This window comes from Lagenorhynchus albirostris, chromosome 19 (assembly GCF_949774975.1).
Source record: "Lagenorhynchus albirostris chromosome 19, mLagAlb1.1, whole genome shotgun sequence".
NCBI classification, from domain to species: Eukaryota; Metazoa; Chordata; class Mammalia; order Artiodactyla; family Delphinidae; genus Lagenorhynchus; species Lagenorhynchus albirostris.
In genome coordinates, this window is record NC_083113.1 from 8,638,132 (window position 1) to 8,650,144 (window position 12,013).

The 12,013-nt window shown below is 54.9% G+C and overlaps 2 protein-coding genes across 15 annotated transcripts in view; one reads left to right on the forward strand and one right to left on the reverse strand.

Moving 5' to 3' along the window:
* The window catches only part of TRPM4 (transient receptor potential cation channel subfamily M member 4), a 35,872-nt gene extending 28,720 nt beyond the window's left edge, over window positions 1–7,152 (reverse strand). For 10 of the 13 annotated variants that reach the window (XR_009536899.1, XR_009536900.1, XR_009536897.1 and 7 more), the window contains exons 1-6: window positions 7,027–7,149; window positions 6,651–6,718; window positions 2,299–2,473; window positions 1,764–1,944; window positions 1,431–1,594; window positions 1,042–1,225 (exon numbers count right to left, since the gene is read on the reverse strand). Coding sequence is in view for 7 of the 13 variants with exons in the window: in XM_060129681.1 (XP_059985664.1) it covers window positions 1,042–1,225; window positions 1,431–1,594; window positions 1,764–1,944; window positions 2,299–2,473; window positions 6,651–6,718; window positions 7,027–7,050 (796 nt within the window). In the remaining 6 variants the exon portion in view is untranslated. Of the gene's footprint in view, window positions 1–1,041; window positions 1,226–1,430; window positions 1,595–1,763; window positions 1,945–2,298; window positions 2,474–6,650; window positions 6,719–7,026 lie in introns of those variants that run through there. The other 3 variants (XM_060129680.1, XM_060129683.1, XM_060129684.1) reach the window with 3 other exon arrangements.
* A 1,124-nt stretch (window positions 7,153–8,276) lies between these two features.
* On the forward strand, window positions 8,277–11,973 carry HRC (histidine rich calcium binding protein). Of its 2 annotated transcripts, XM_060132579.1 has the most exons (6): window positions 8,279–10,064; window positions 10,143–10,213; window positions 10,757–10,825; window positions 11,087–11,141; window positions 11,614–11,650; window positions 11,835–11,973. In XM_060132579.1, the coding sequence occupies exons 1-6, from the start codon at window positions 8,456–8,458 to the stop codon at window positions 11,869–11,871; spliced, it is 1,878 nt and encodes a 625-aa protein (XP_059988562.1). In that variant the 5' UTR covers window positions 8,279–8,455; the 3' UTR covers window positions 11,872–11,973. The 2 variants fall into 2 exon arrangements, with proteins under 2 accessions (XP_059988561.1, XP_059988562.1); XM_060132578.1 differs by lacking the exon at window positions 11,614–11,650 and having other exon boundaries at window positions 8,277–10,064.
* Window positions 11,974–12,013: the final 40 nt, after the last annotated feature.

A 12,013-nucleotide genomic window follows, 5' to 3' on the forward strand; every position in this document is an offset into this window, starting at 1 on the left:
AAAAAAAAAAGAATTAAATGGACACTTTTTAAAATACAGGAAATGTTTATAAAGAAGCAGGTTTCTGTTTAGTTGACTTTCCACATTGGACATTTCTTTCTGTTTTAGTGATTTCTGCCCTGTCTTTATTATATCCTTGCTTCTACTTTCTCTAGATTTGATTTGCTCTTCTGTTTCTAGGATTTTTTTTAATTGGAGACTTAAATCATTGATTTTCAATCTTTCTTTTCTTTTCATTTTAGGTAAGCATTTAAGTCTACAGATTTCCCTCTAAGTACTGCAATAGCTGCATCCCCAAAGTGTTGGTATGTCATAACATTATTATCATTCAGGTCAAAATATTTTCTAGCTTCTTTTTTTTTTCCTTCTTTGATCCATGGGTTATTTACAAACTACAGTTCATGAAATGATATGGATGAATCTCACAGAAATAATGTCGAATATGAGAAGGCAGAATTTAAAACATGGGTTTGGTGTGATTGTATTCATATGAAACACGGTCAGAACTACTCTTTGCTGTGACAAGCAGGATAGAGTGGCTCTTGCGTGTGGGCAGAAAGCTTCTGGGGGCTGGTATTACTGTTTCTTGATCTGGGTGCTGGCTGCATAAGTGGATTCAATTTGTTAAAAATTCATCAAGCTGGGCTTCCCTGGTGGCGCAGTGGTTTAGAGTCCGCCTGCTGATGCAGGGGACACGGGTTCATGCCCCAGTCTGGGAAGATCCCACGTGCCGCGGAGTGGCTGGGCCCGTGAGCCATGGCCTCTGAGCCTGCGCGTCCGGAGCCTGTGCTCCGCAACGGGAGAGGCCACAGCAGTGAGAGGCCCGTGTACCGCAAAAAAAAAAAAAAAAAATCATCAAGCTGTCCACCTTTCGGTATTGTAGATTTCAAGATAATGATTTTTTCAAACACAGCAAATGATGGGAGGAGGCACTTGACCATAGGAAACTCCCCCTGGCCGCAACCGCCAAATTCCTACCAGATCTGACCACTGGGATCCTGAGCCTTGGGCTGTGAATCCCCAGTGGAAGGAGCCACTCACCTCCCACGCCCGTCTTCTGTTGGGCAAGGTAGGACTCGAAGCCCAAGCGGAAGCGGTTCTCGCCGCCCAGGCGGCCGTGGGTGCCATCGTCCACCAGAAGGAAGGCCGAATAGTTGTAGTCGAGAGCAAACTGGACCCCATCCTCGGGGTCACCGCGCCACCGGTACCTCGCAGGAAACGAGCCCTGGGGGACAAGTGGCCAGACCAGGGAGTCTTTCCATCAGGGCCAAGAGGACAGACACCCAGCCCCGTTCTCCCTCAGACCCGGAACTACAGGGCCCCAGCCCCTCCTCCCTCATACCCAGGAGTCCAGGCCCCCAGCCCCTCCCCCCTCAGACCCCAGACTCCTGGCCCCCAACCCCCACCTTGTCCAAGACCCTGGGTCCCACCTTGGGGTTGATGAGGGTGTCTCTATTCCGAACCACACCCCAGGGGGCCACGCCCATGGCCACCACCTTGTTGCCCCCAGTCCTGGCTGTCTGGTGGTCCCGCACTGCCACACCCACATGCCGTCCAATGCCCTTGTGCAGCCCTCCGGTGACAATCCAGGCCCCTACACAGCGACACAGACTGGTGGTGAGGTCCAGAGACACACAGGCATGCAGAGACAGACAGAGACTAGAGAGTGAGACAAAACCCCACACACAAAGACGGGAGTGGGGAAAGACAGAATTCCAGGGAAATGGGGGAGATGGGGGGGACAGATGCCCACCCTCAGTCACCTGTGTTCTGGGCAGCCCGCACCAGCCCGCGTCGCAGCAGGTCCTGCAGCCAAGTCTGGAGGGTGGGGCCCCCCGACCCCCCCAGCACTGACACCACCAGGTTCGGGGCCTGGAAGCCCCATATGTTTGTGACCAGATTATAAACTGTAGCTGGATCCGTGCGGTCAGAGAGCCGGAGGAACTGTGGACACACAAGAGGAAGGGACACGGGGAAGGGGACAGAGACAGAGAGAAAGGGACAGAGACGCAGAGAGAGGAGCACAGAGATGGGGGGAGGGGGGACGGGGACAGAGACCCAGAGGGGAGGGATGGAGACCCAGAGAGAGGAGGACAGAGACCCAGAGAGAGGGGGACAGGCTTAGAAAAGACAGACAGGGGTGGAGGGGACAGGGATCCAGGAGAGGTGAAGATAGGGATGGGTAAACGGGGAGACACAGCGTTCAGTTGGGATACCCCCAGACCCTGGCTGCGGGAGCCCCTGAGGCATGCAGCCCCACTGGTCAACCCTGGCCCTGCCCAGACATGCAAGCCTCACATTGCTGGCCTTGCGGCCGGCGCCCAGGAAGTCCAGGTCTCCGAAGGCATCTGTGGGCTTCTCCGTGGTGTGCAAGTCACTGTCCCATACGGTCACCACGGCTGCCCCGAATGCGTCCTCCACAGCCACTGATGGGTGGGCACACCGGGGTTGCCCACACTGGCACAAGGTCCCCCTGAGGGGGGAGGGGAAGGAGGAGGATGAAGCCCAGAGGCGTCCGCACCGACCCCAAGCATCCTGTAGAAATGTCCGTATTTCCGCATCTCCCTCCAGAGGAGCTCACAGTCCATACTGCCCCTGGCCCTGGCCCTCCATGGTTCTGACCAGCCTGAGGGAGAGACTGGGGCAGAACAACCACAGTCACCTCACCCACCAGCAGGAAGCCACAGTGGCTCAAGAGCACCCGAGCAGGGAGGTCTGCATACCAGACCCCACAGTCGCTGCTGCCTTCAGGGCCTGACGTGGAAAAGTGCAGGGGGCCATTGGGGATGTCCTTGCCGCCCCCAGTTCAAACAGATGGTATTCACACGAAAAGGAAAATCAAGAGAGTGATCACAGAGCACGCATGCACTAGAGGCCAAGGCAGCTGTGTGACTTTGAGCAAGTAGTTTCATCTCTCTGAGCCTAAATTTCCACCTCAAATGGAAAGGCAATGATAGCCCAGCCTACGTCATAGAACTGTGAGGGGCCAATGAAATAACACAACATTTCCTAAAATGGGGGCCCGCATACCAGATCCGGTCTCCGTGAACTCCACACTGAGCTTTAAATAACCTTGAACAACACAGTAAGAAAGTCATTCCTTTTTGAGTTCTCCTAATTACTGTCAAGGAGAGAGGATCAGCTGGGTGCTAGAATGTTTTTAATGCCTAACTCTTTACTTTTTCTTTTTAACAGAGAAAAGCTGGCGTCAGGCTCAGAAAACTGGGCTGGCAACAGCATCCACTTAGACGGTAAATACTTTTTACCTGGTTTTCATTGTGATTGTCTTTTATGGCTTGTTTCTTTCTCTTTGTGGCAAATGGAACAGATTTTGCATTTATGGTGATCACATGTGAAACTTCTTTCCCCCCAAATAAATACGCAAGTATCCCTTGTTACCTAATGGGACTGGCACCTGAGTTTAAAAACAGCAAGCCACACAGGTTTGGGAGATGAGGGATTTATTTGAAAATGTATCTAAATCTCTTTGGTCCCTGATTCCAGAAGGGATTCAAATATCGGGGGAGACCTGCATTTATGTAAACAGAGTGAGCCATGATTTAAGGACTAATTTTACGGAAAGAATAGCACAGGTGGTCCATGGATTTGACAAGAATTGTGAAGTCACTAAAAGAATGGCCAACAAATCCAAACAGAATACACCAGCTCCTGGCACAGTGAGAACTACAGGATACATCCCTCCCTCTTCCTGAGTCTACCTCCAGGGTCCTGGCATGCCTCAGTTTACCCACTTGATCCTTTCACCTATCTCAACCCCGTCCCTGGACTCCCCCCTCCATTCCTGTCCATCTACTTCCCACGAGCCCTTCCTGGCAAAATTTCTTCATGGAATGTTCCAGAACCTGAACTGTCCAGTACAGTAGCCTCTAGCCACACCGTGCTCCTTATAGTCAAATAAATTAAAATTAGATACAACTAAAAATTCAGTTCCTCAGTTGCTCTGGCCACATTTCAAGTGATCAGGAGCCACACGTGGCCAGTGCCTGCCATACTGGATATGGATATAGAACATTTTCACCATTGCAGAAACTTCTGGTAGACAGCACTGGCAGACTCCCCCTCTGTCCGTCTCATCTCCTACCCCCCTTTCTCTATGTGGCCACTGAAAACGAAATTGTTCCCGATAAAATCAGCAATTACCTGCACATCCCCGAGTACAATGGCTCCTATTCAGGTCTCATCTGACTCCGACAAAGTAGCACTGGTCATATCTAAAAGGCCGACTCTAGAAAAGCTTTTCCCTGGCAGAGTACACCCGTTCCCCTGGCTGCTCTGTCTCTGCCTCATCTGTGGCTTTCTCTTCCTCTGTGCCTCCCTTGAGTGTAGGTGTTCCCCAGAGCCAGGACCACATGCCTTCCCTACATGGGTCTCAAACTCAATGCCCCCAAGGGCCAGGCAGGTAATTACATAAGAGAAAGAAGCATCAGGTGGAAAATTATAAGCGGATGTGCCGGAGGCTGTGCTGACTTGAGGCAGCATGTCTGTCTTGAAGCATTCAGAGACAAGTGTTTAGCAATCCTTTCTTCCGTGGAAGAAAAAAAAGAAAACATCGGCCATAGAATTGCCAGTTTGCAACCTCCTCTGATTTTACACTTTCTTCCCCCCATCCTACTTCCACTTCAGTTTCCATTACCACCTACAGCTAGGACTTCTCAAATCTTGGATGGAAGTCACAGACCTTTCCTGAGTCCCTGAACCAGGTTTGCAATGCCCCTGGCTCCCCCAGGCCCCTCCCACACACGAAATCCCACTCTGAGCTGGGCAACATTTCCCAAACCTACTCATGCACCTGGGTTCCTATCTCGGGGACAAGCTCACTGTTTCCCAGGCCCCAGACCAGATGTCTGGGCCCATCCTCCCCTCGCCCCTCTCACTCTGCAAATCCATCGGTCCCCAAGCTCCTGCCCCTGAATCTTTGCCCTGTCCCCACCTCTCTGTATCCCCTCAGCCCTGGCCTGCCTCAGGCCTGTTCTCCTCCCACCTGTCCCTTGCCCAGCCTCTTCCCCAGCTTCCTGAACTCCTATTCATCCTCATGTGGCCCTCAGGGCATCTATCCACACCCAGAGCTGACTCTGCCCCTCCCATGGCTCCCCGGAACACCAAGACTCAGTCCCAACCCCTCGCGGTGACATTTGAGGCTGTCTGACTACTGGCCCTGCCCTCCTGCTTGATATCCTCTTTCAGATGCTCTCTGCACCTTGAACTCTGCCCCATTTGCAAGCCACATAGTCAATAGGGGGCAATTTATACTTGTTCCCACTCCTGGAATCCAACCCACCTTCAACTGTCAAACTCCAACTTTATCACCTTCCAATGTCACCTCATTAGCCCCTCCTCCTACAGAAGCCATTGGTGACACCCTGTGTCCCCTCCTCGGACTTAACCAGATGCCTCCTCTTGGCTCCCACTGGGCCCAGTGGCTTGTCCTTTGCAGCTCCCATCTCCTTGCCTTATAATCATCTTCCTCCCACCAGACCAGAGGTTCCTAAAATTCCTTGACCGCCCTTTCCATCAGTAAAAGTTTTTGAGCACTCACCCCCAAATAATATATATGTTTATTTATACATAATTCAAGCCATCCTGCACTAATATAGTCATAATAAAACACACATTAAATTAGGAACGTTGACATTTCCCATACCCCAAAGATTGCCTTGAGGACACTAGAAAGCCAGAACCCACTTGAGAGACCATCACTGAAGGCCAGGAACTCCTAATGGTGGCCACTCCCCACCCCTCAGCCACCCAGCACAAGCACAGGCCCTACACATGCTAGTAATTGCTACCTTCCGGTGGTTCCTATGGACATATTTTCCAGTGATTACTATGTGCTGGGCACTGTTTCAGAAATATCATAAGCAGTAACTTGTTTAATTCTTACAATATCCGCAGGAAATGGAGCCTGGTTTTTTTTGATTTTTTTGTTTTTGTTTTTGCAGTACGCGGGCCTCTCATTGTTGTGGCCTCTCCCGTTGCAGAGCACAGGCTCCAGACGCGCAGGCTCAGCGGCCATGACTCACGGGCCTAGCCGCTCCGCGGCATGTGGGATCTTCCCGGACAGGGGCACAAACCCGTGTCCCCTGCATCGGCAGGCAGACTCTCAACCACTGCGCCACCAGGGAAGCCCTAGAGCCTGTTTTTATGCCCAGATGATAGATGAGGCCCAGAGAAGTGAAATGATTTGCCCGAAGCCACACAGCACGTGTCCCAGCTGAAATCTGAACCCTGGCAGGGCCTGTGCTCTTGAAAATAATGCCCCCTTGGAAGTGCTGAGTGAGAATTTCTTGGAGGAATGAATGAACAAGTGAATGGATGAAACAGAGACAGCCAAGAAAGAAAGACAGAGAAAGTGACACCAGGAGGCAGAGACACACAGAAGGGACACGGGGAAGGAAAAAACCAGAACCCAGCCCTGGGTCTTGAACACTGAACCTGAGCGGGAGGATGGGAAATTGGAAGTGTTTGCAGACTGACCCAAGCCCTCCCCGAAGTAGAGAGCCACCAGGGAACGCCCTTGGGAGTATCGGCTCTGACTGGGGAAGGGAAGGAACCGAAAGGCGGGGTCTGCGGTGGGCGGGGTCAGCGGACCCGGGACACTCTGGGGTCTGTCCCCGGGGCGAACTCCTCACCCCGCATCTGTGGGGTCAACGATGAAAGTCGTGCACGTCTTCTTCTTGAAGATCTTGGGGATCCAGCTCTGGAAACAGGAACAAGGAGTGGTGGGGTGGATCCAGTTAGGTCCTGTGGGTCACGGAGTGACCCACCCGCGCCCTAGCCGGAGACCCAGGAGTCCGGGACCCCAGTGCCCTCCTCTCCCGGACTCAGGAGACTCGACCCCCCCAACCCCCTCCCCAATCCGTCCCCAAGGACCCTGGAGTCCGGGCCCCCAGCAACCCCTTCCTTTGTCTGACCCAAGAATCTGGGTCTCAAGCACCCTCCTCTCTGGAAACCAGGAGGCCAGGCCCTAGCTCCCTGTTCCCTCAGGCCTGGGTCCGGCCGCTGTACCTGCTCCTTCTCTGCACCCACCATGCTGCCGCAGCCACCGAAACCTATCCGACTCCCGGCATTCGATCCACCAACCCGGGTTCTAGATGCGCCCTGAACAAACCGGATCCGCCACTTCCCAGCCCAGCCTTGGGCGGGGCCAGGTCTGGGGGGCGGGGAATCTCGGAGAAGCGTAGAGCGGGAGGCGGGGCAAAGGGTCGGACAGGATCCAGAGAGAGGCGGGCAGGGACCCAGGGAGAGGGGGACAGGAACCCAGGGAGAGGGGGACAGAGACGCAGAGAGGAAATGCCAGCGATGAGAGAGAGGGCACACTGACCCAGGTCGGGGGATGGGGGGCGGGAAACACTAAGACTTAGGCGGGGGCAGAGAATCAGAAAGGGGGAACAGAGATTGGGGGGGCGCTACATTGACCCAAAGAGGGAGAGGGAAAGATTTAGATGGGTGGCAGACACTCAGAGTGAGAGGGAGAAGGGGACAGAATCCTCAGGAGGGGGGCAACAGGGACCCTGAGAGAGAGCTGGTGAAGAAACAATGACAGAGAGAGGGAGACCCATAAAGAAGGATGGGAACCCAAAGAGTGAGGGCGACAGTGACAGGATGAGGAGTGGGAGGTACTGCTATGCGGACAGGCAGGGCCACATGTCTCCTGCCGACTCTCTGACAGGGACAGCTGCGGCCTGCTGGGTAACCTGAGCCCCTTGCCCCCCCTCGCTGTATTTATAGCCCTGGCCTGGCGCCATCCCCTGCCCCCAGATCTGAGTTCCAGGGACAGGAGGTCATGGGTACGTGTGCTGGAGCAAAATTCCTTTCACGCCATTCCAGGGCTTCCATATTGGCATCCACCTTCTCAGCAGAGTAGCCCATTCTGGCCAGAAACTCCCCATAATCTAACCCCCAGTCCTTCCTGGGCAGGGGTTTCTCCCCTCAGATACATCCCTCCTGCTACCCTCCCCCATGGCCCAGGCTCCCCCCAAATTGGCCTACTAAAAATCTAGCCATTGTCTTTGCAGCTGCCGAACATGAACTTGTTGGCAACCCAAAGTCAAATCCCTTGGCTCCCCTCTCCTGGCCAAGGAGAGACCCCTTCATCCACCCCCTCCCCAGCTGGGAGGGGGAGGAGCAGGAGGGGAGGGGCAGGTGGGGACTGACCCAGAATAACTCGGGGCTGAGAGTAAATTTAGCCACAGAGAGGGGAGGGGAGAGACCCTATTGGCTGGGAAGCGGGAGGGCGGGCCGGAGAGGAGGGTAAGGGGCTCTGGAGACTGCCTCAGAGGGCCTGGCTGTGAGGGCCAGGGGACAGAGGCCGAGAGAGACACAGCAAAGGAACAACACAGGGAGAAAGAAACAGAAGGAGCCCAACGTTCATCCACATAGCCATAGCCACAGTGGGAGCCAGCCCTGGGAGAAGCTCTGCTGCCTGTCTGTCCCCATGGGCCACTGTGGGCCATGGCTGCACACTTTTCTCCTCTGGGCTGCAGTGGCCAGCCTGCTTCTCCCCACTGCCGTGACCCAGCAGCTGAGAGGGGCTGGGCTGGGGCCCAGCAACTGGAACGACAATGCAGGAGCTTCGGGGCCCTCAGAGGACGCATCGGGCAAGGTTGGCCACCCCACGCACAGCCATAGAGGCCACGGAGATGAGAACAAGGATGTTTCCACGGAGAGTGGGCATCATTTGTGGGGCCACGGAGACCACAGAGAAGAGGATGAAGATGTCTCCAGAGAATCCCAAGACCATAGGTACCAAGGCCACAAGGTGGGAGATGAGAACACCTCTGATGAGGAGGAACATACAGAGCATGCTCAGCAGGCCCGTGGGCACAGAAGCCATGGGAATGAAGAGGCGGATGATTCAGCTGAGCACGGGCACCACTTCCCCAGCCACAGGAGCCATGGCCGTCGAGATGAGGACGAAGACGAAGTTGTGTCCAGTGAGCATCACCATCATATCGTTAGGCATGTACACCGAGGCCATGGAGAAGAGGAGGATGAAGAAGAGGAAGAGGAGGATGTCTCCACTGAGTATGGACACCAGGTCCACAGACACCAAGACCACGGGAAGGAAAAGGATGAAGATGTCTCAGATGAACACCACCATCATGGCCCCAGCCACAGACACCGAGGCCATGAAGAAGAAGAAGATGATGATGATGATGTCTCCACTGAGTACATACACCAGACCCACAGGAGTCAAGGCCATGGGAAGGAAGACAATGAAGATGTCTCAGATGAACACCACCATCATATCCCTAGCCACAGACATCAAGGCCACAGAGACAAGGAAGATGAGGATGAGGATGTGTCCACTGAACACTGGCACCAGGTTCCCAGACACACCCACCATGGCCTTGGAGACGACGAGGAGGAGATCACAGTCAAGTTCAGCCACCATGTTGCGAGCCACCAGCCCCAAGGCCACAAGAGCACTAAGGAGGAGGACTTCCCAGAGGAACATGAAAGAGCAGTCCGTGGCCATCACCACCGCGGAGTCCCCAAGGAGGAAGATGAGGACACCTCTGCCAAGCTTGGCCACCAGGCTCCCAGCCACAGGCAGCAAAGCCACAGAGATAAAGGGACTGGCCACAGAGAGTCCATCAAAGAGGAGACTAACCACCAGTCCCCAGAATACATGGGTGTAAAGGATAGAAGCCATTTAAGAGAGAGTGATTCTGAGGAGGAAGAGGAAGAGAAGGAAGAGGATCACAGCTCCCATGAAGATGATGATGAAGGTTCAGAGGAGGGAGGAGAAGGTACCCACCATGGCAGCCTGGACCAGGAGGATGAGGAAGACAAGGAGGAAGGTCATGGCCTCAGCCTGAGCCAGGAAGAGGAGGAAGAAGAGGAGGAAGAAGAGAAGGAGGAGAGGAGGGAAGAGAGGGCTGAGGTTTGGGTCCCACTGAGCCAAGACCACCAGGAGGAAGAAGATGAGGAGGAGGGGCTGGAAGAGGATGAGCTCCCCTTCACCATCATCCCCAACCCACTGGCCAGGAGGGAGGTGTCTGGAGGTGCCTCCAGTGAAGAGGAGAGTGGTGAGGACATGGGTAAGTGATCTGACTGGATGATGGGGGTGGGGAGGAGCGGAGTCAACCTGGGTCACTGCTGCCCTCTTGTCCCCACAGATCAGCAGGATGCCCAGGAGTATGGGAACTACCAGCCAGGGTCCCTGTGTGGCTACTGCTCCTTCTGCAATGTATGTCCGCAACCCAGCTCCACCCACCAAGCTGTTCCTAGAGTTTGTTCCTGGGCTCTGGTGTGCCTTGGGAGGGCCCTGAGCAACGGGCCCGAGTAAACAAAGACACTTTTGGGGCCAAGTCGGGGACAGAGGCTGGGGAGGAGGCTGGGGAGGAGGGGAAGCGGGGATAGTGGTCCAGGAAAGAGAGGGTGAGGCCTGAGCTGCACTTGCAGATGTGGGGACAGGGAGGAAGGTTCAAGGCAGAGCCGAGGGAGGTGGGACAGGACTGGAGACTGACAGGCTATGGGGAGAATAGGAAGAGAGGGGGTGAAGAGAGTACCCAAAGGTCCAGCCCACAGTGACAAGGGGACGTCGGGGCGCCTTGCAATAGGGAAATGAGGGGGTGGGAAGCAGGTTAAGCAGGTTGGAGGAAGATACTGAGCTCAGTGTCAGAAGTAATGAGGCTGAGAAGTTGGGAATATGTCCAGTGGGCAGGGTGGAGGACTGGCGGGTGGCTCCCAAACGTCCCTCCCTGCCTAACCAGGCTCCTCTGGTCCCCAGCGATGCACTGAATGTGAGAACTGTCACTGTGACGAGGAGAACATGGGAGAGCACTGCGACCAGTGCCAGGTGAGACTTCTCCCAGACTCAAGGATCCACCAGGTTTCCCGACAGCCCGGGACCATCTGAGCACCCCCAGCCCCAAATCTTCTGCCCTCAAAATGACCTAACCCTTTACCCCTGATGCAGTCTTGACTCCAAACCCGATCCTGCCTCTGACCTTAACCTCCGCCTAGCTAGCCTCCTGCCCAAGTACGGCCCACGCCCCATCCTAACACCGCCCCTGACCACCTCGTACCGCTCATTCTCTCTCCCCACCCCCGCCCCCAGCACTGCCAGTTCTGCTACCTCTGCCCGCTGCTCTGCGAAACTGTCTGCACTCCGGGTGAGCATGGGTGGGGCCCAGAAGAAACCTGATGAAGGGGCGGGGCCTGGTGGGTGGAGCCAACCTGAGGAGCAGGCTGGAAGGTTGTGGGCGTGGCTATGTGCGGAGGCGTGGCCAAGACTGGGACTCTGTGACGAGCGGGAGGAGCACGGAGGGGCGGGGCCGGGCAGAGGGAAGGTTGGGGATAGGTGCCAAAACCTAAGAGGTTCGGATTGAGGGGTTAGCCTAGAACCAAGAGGTTGGGGCCAAAGCAAGTGGAATTCGAAGGACGGGGCGGGGCGTGGGGCTATTGGAGAATGGGAACACTTAGAACACTTAGAGCCAGGAGGAAGGGAGGAGTCGCTGTAGAAGGAATTAGTTTGGGGGAAGGAATCCAGAAAAGGGGGCGGAGCTAGTCCTGGTCCTGGACTGAGTGAAAAGTGGCCCCCAATTTCACCCGTGGTGTACCCCTCAAGCCTCTTCTCTCCTACAGGAAGCTACGTCGACTATTTCTCCTCGTCCCTGTACCAGTAAGTGTGTGGAGGGGGGATGTTTAAGGGCCCCGTTTAGAAAGGTGCTGTCCCGCTATGAATTATTGGAAAGCCCTGAGCCTCTAGTCCCCCCTTGGTGAAATGAGCAGGTTAACGATCTCTAAGCGCCCTGGTGTGAGCTTTGGACACTTCGGCTGTCCAACCTCTGCGTCCTTCTCTCCAGAGCCCTGGCAGACATGCTGGAAACTCCGAAACCCTAACCCAGACACACGGCTGCGGCGCAGATACATCTCCCTGGCCCTCCAACCCCTTTCCACGGGCCATATTTATTTCTCTGAATAAACGTGCTCCCCGAAACCTCATTGTCAGGCCTGGGGTCTGGATCCTCTGGGCACCGGGGAA

Excerpts from the sequence above, each read along its gene's own strand:
- HRC (XM_060132578.1), top strand. The coding sequence starts at position 8,456 with ATGGGCCACTGTGGGCCATGGCTGCACACTTTTCTCCTCTGGGCTGCA. Across the intron at positions 10,214-10,756 it reads GCTACTGCTCCTTCTGCAAT|CGATGCACTGAATGTGAGAA; the intron begins GTATGTCCGCAA and ends TCTGGTCCCCAG. Across the intron at positions 10,826-11,086 it reads AGCACTGCGACCAGTGCCAG|CACTGCCAGTTCTGCTACCT; the intron begins GTGAGACTTCTC and ends CCCCGCCCCCAG.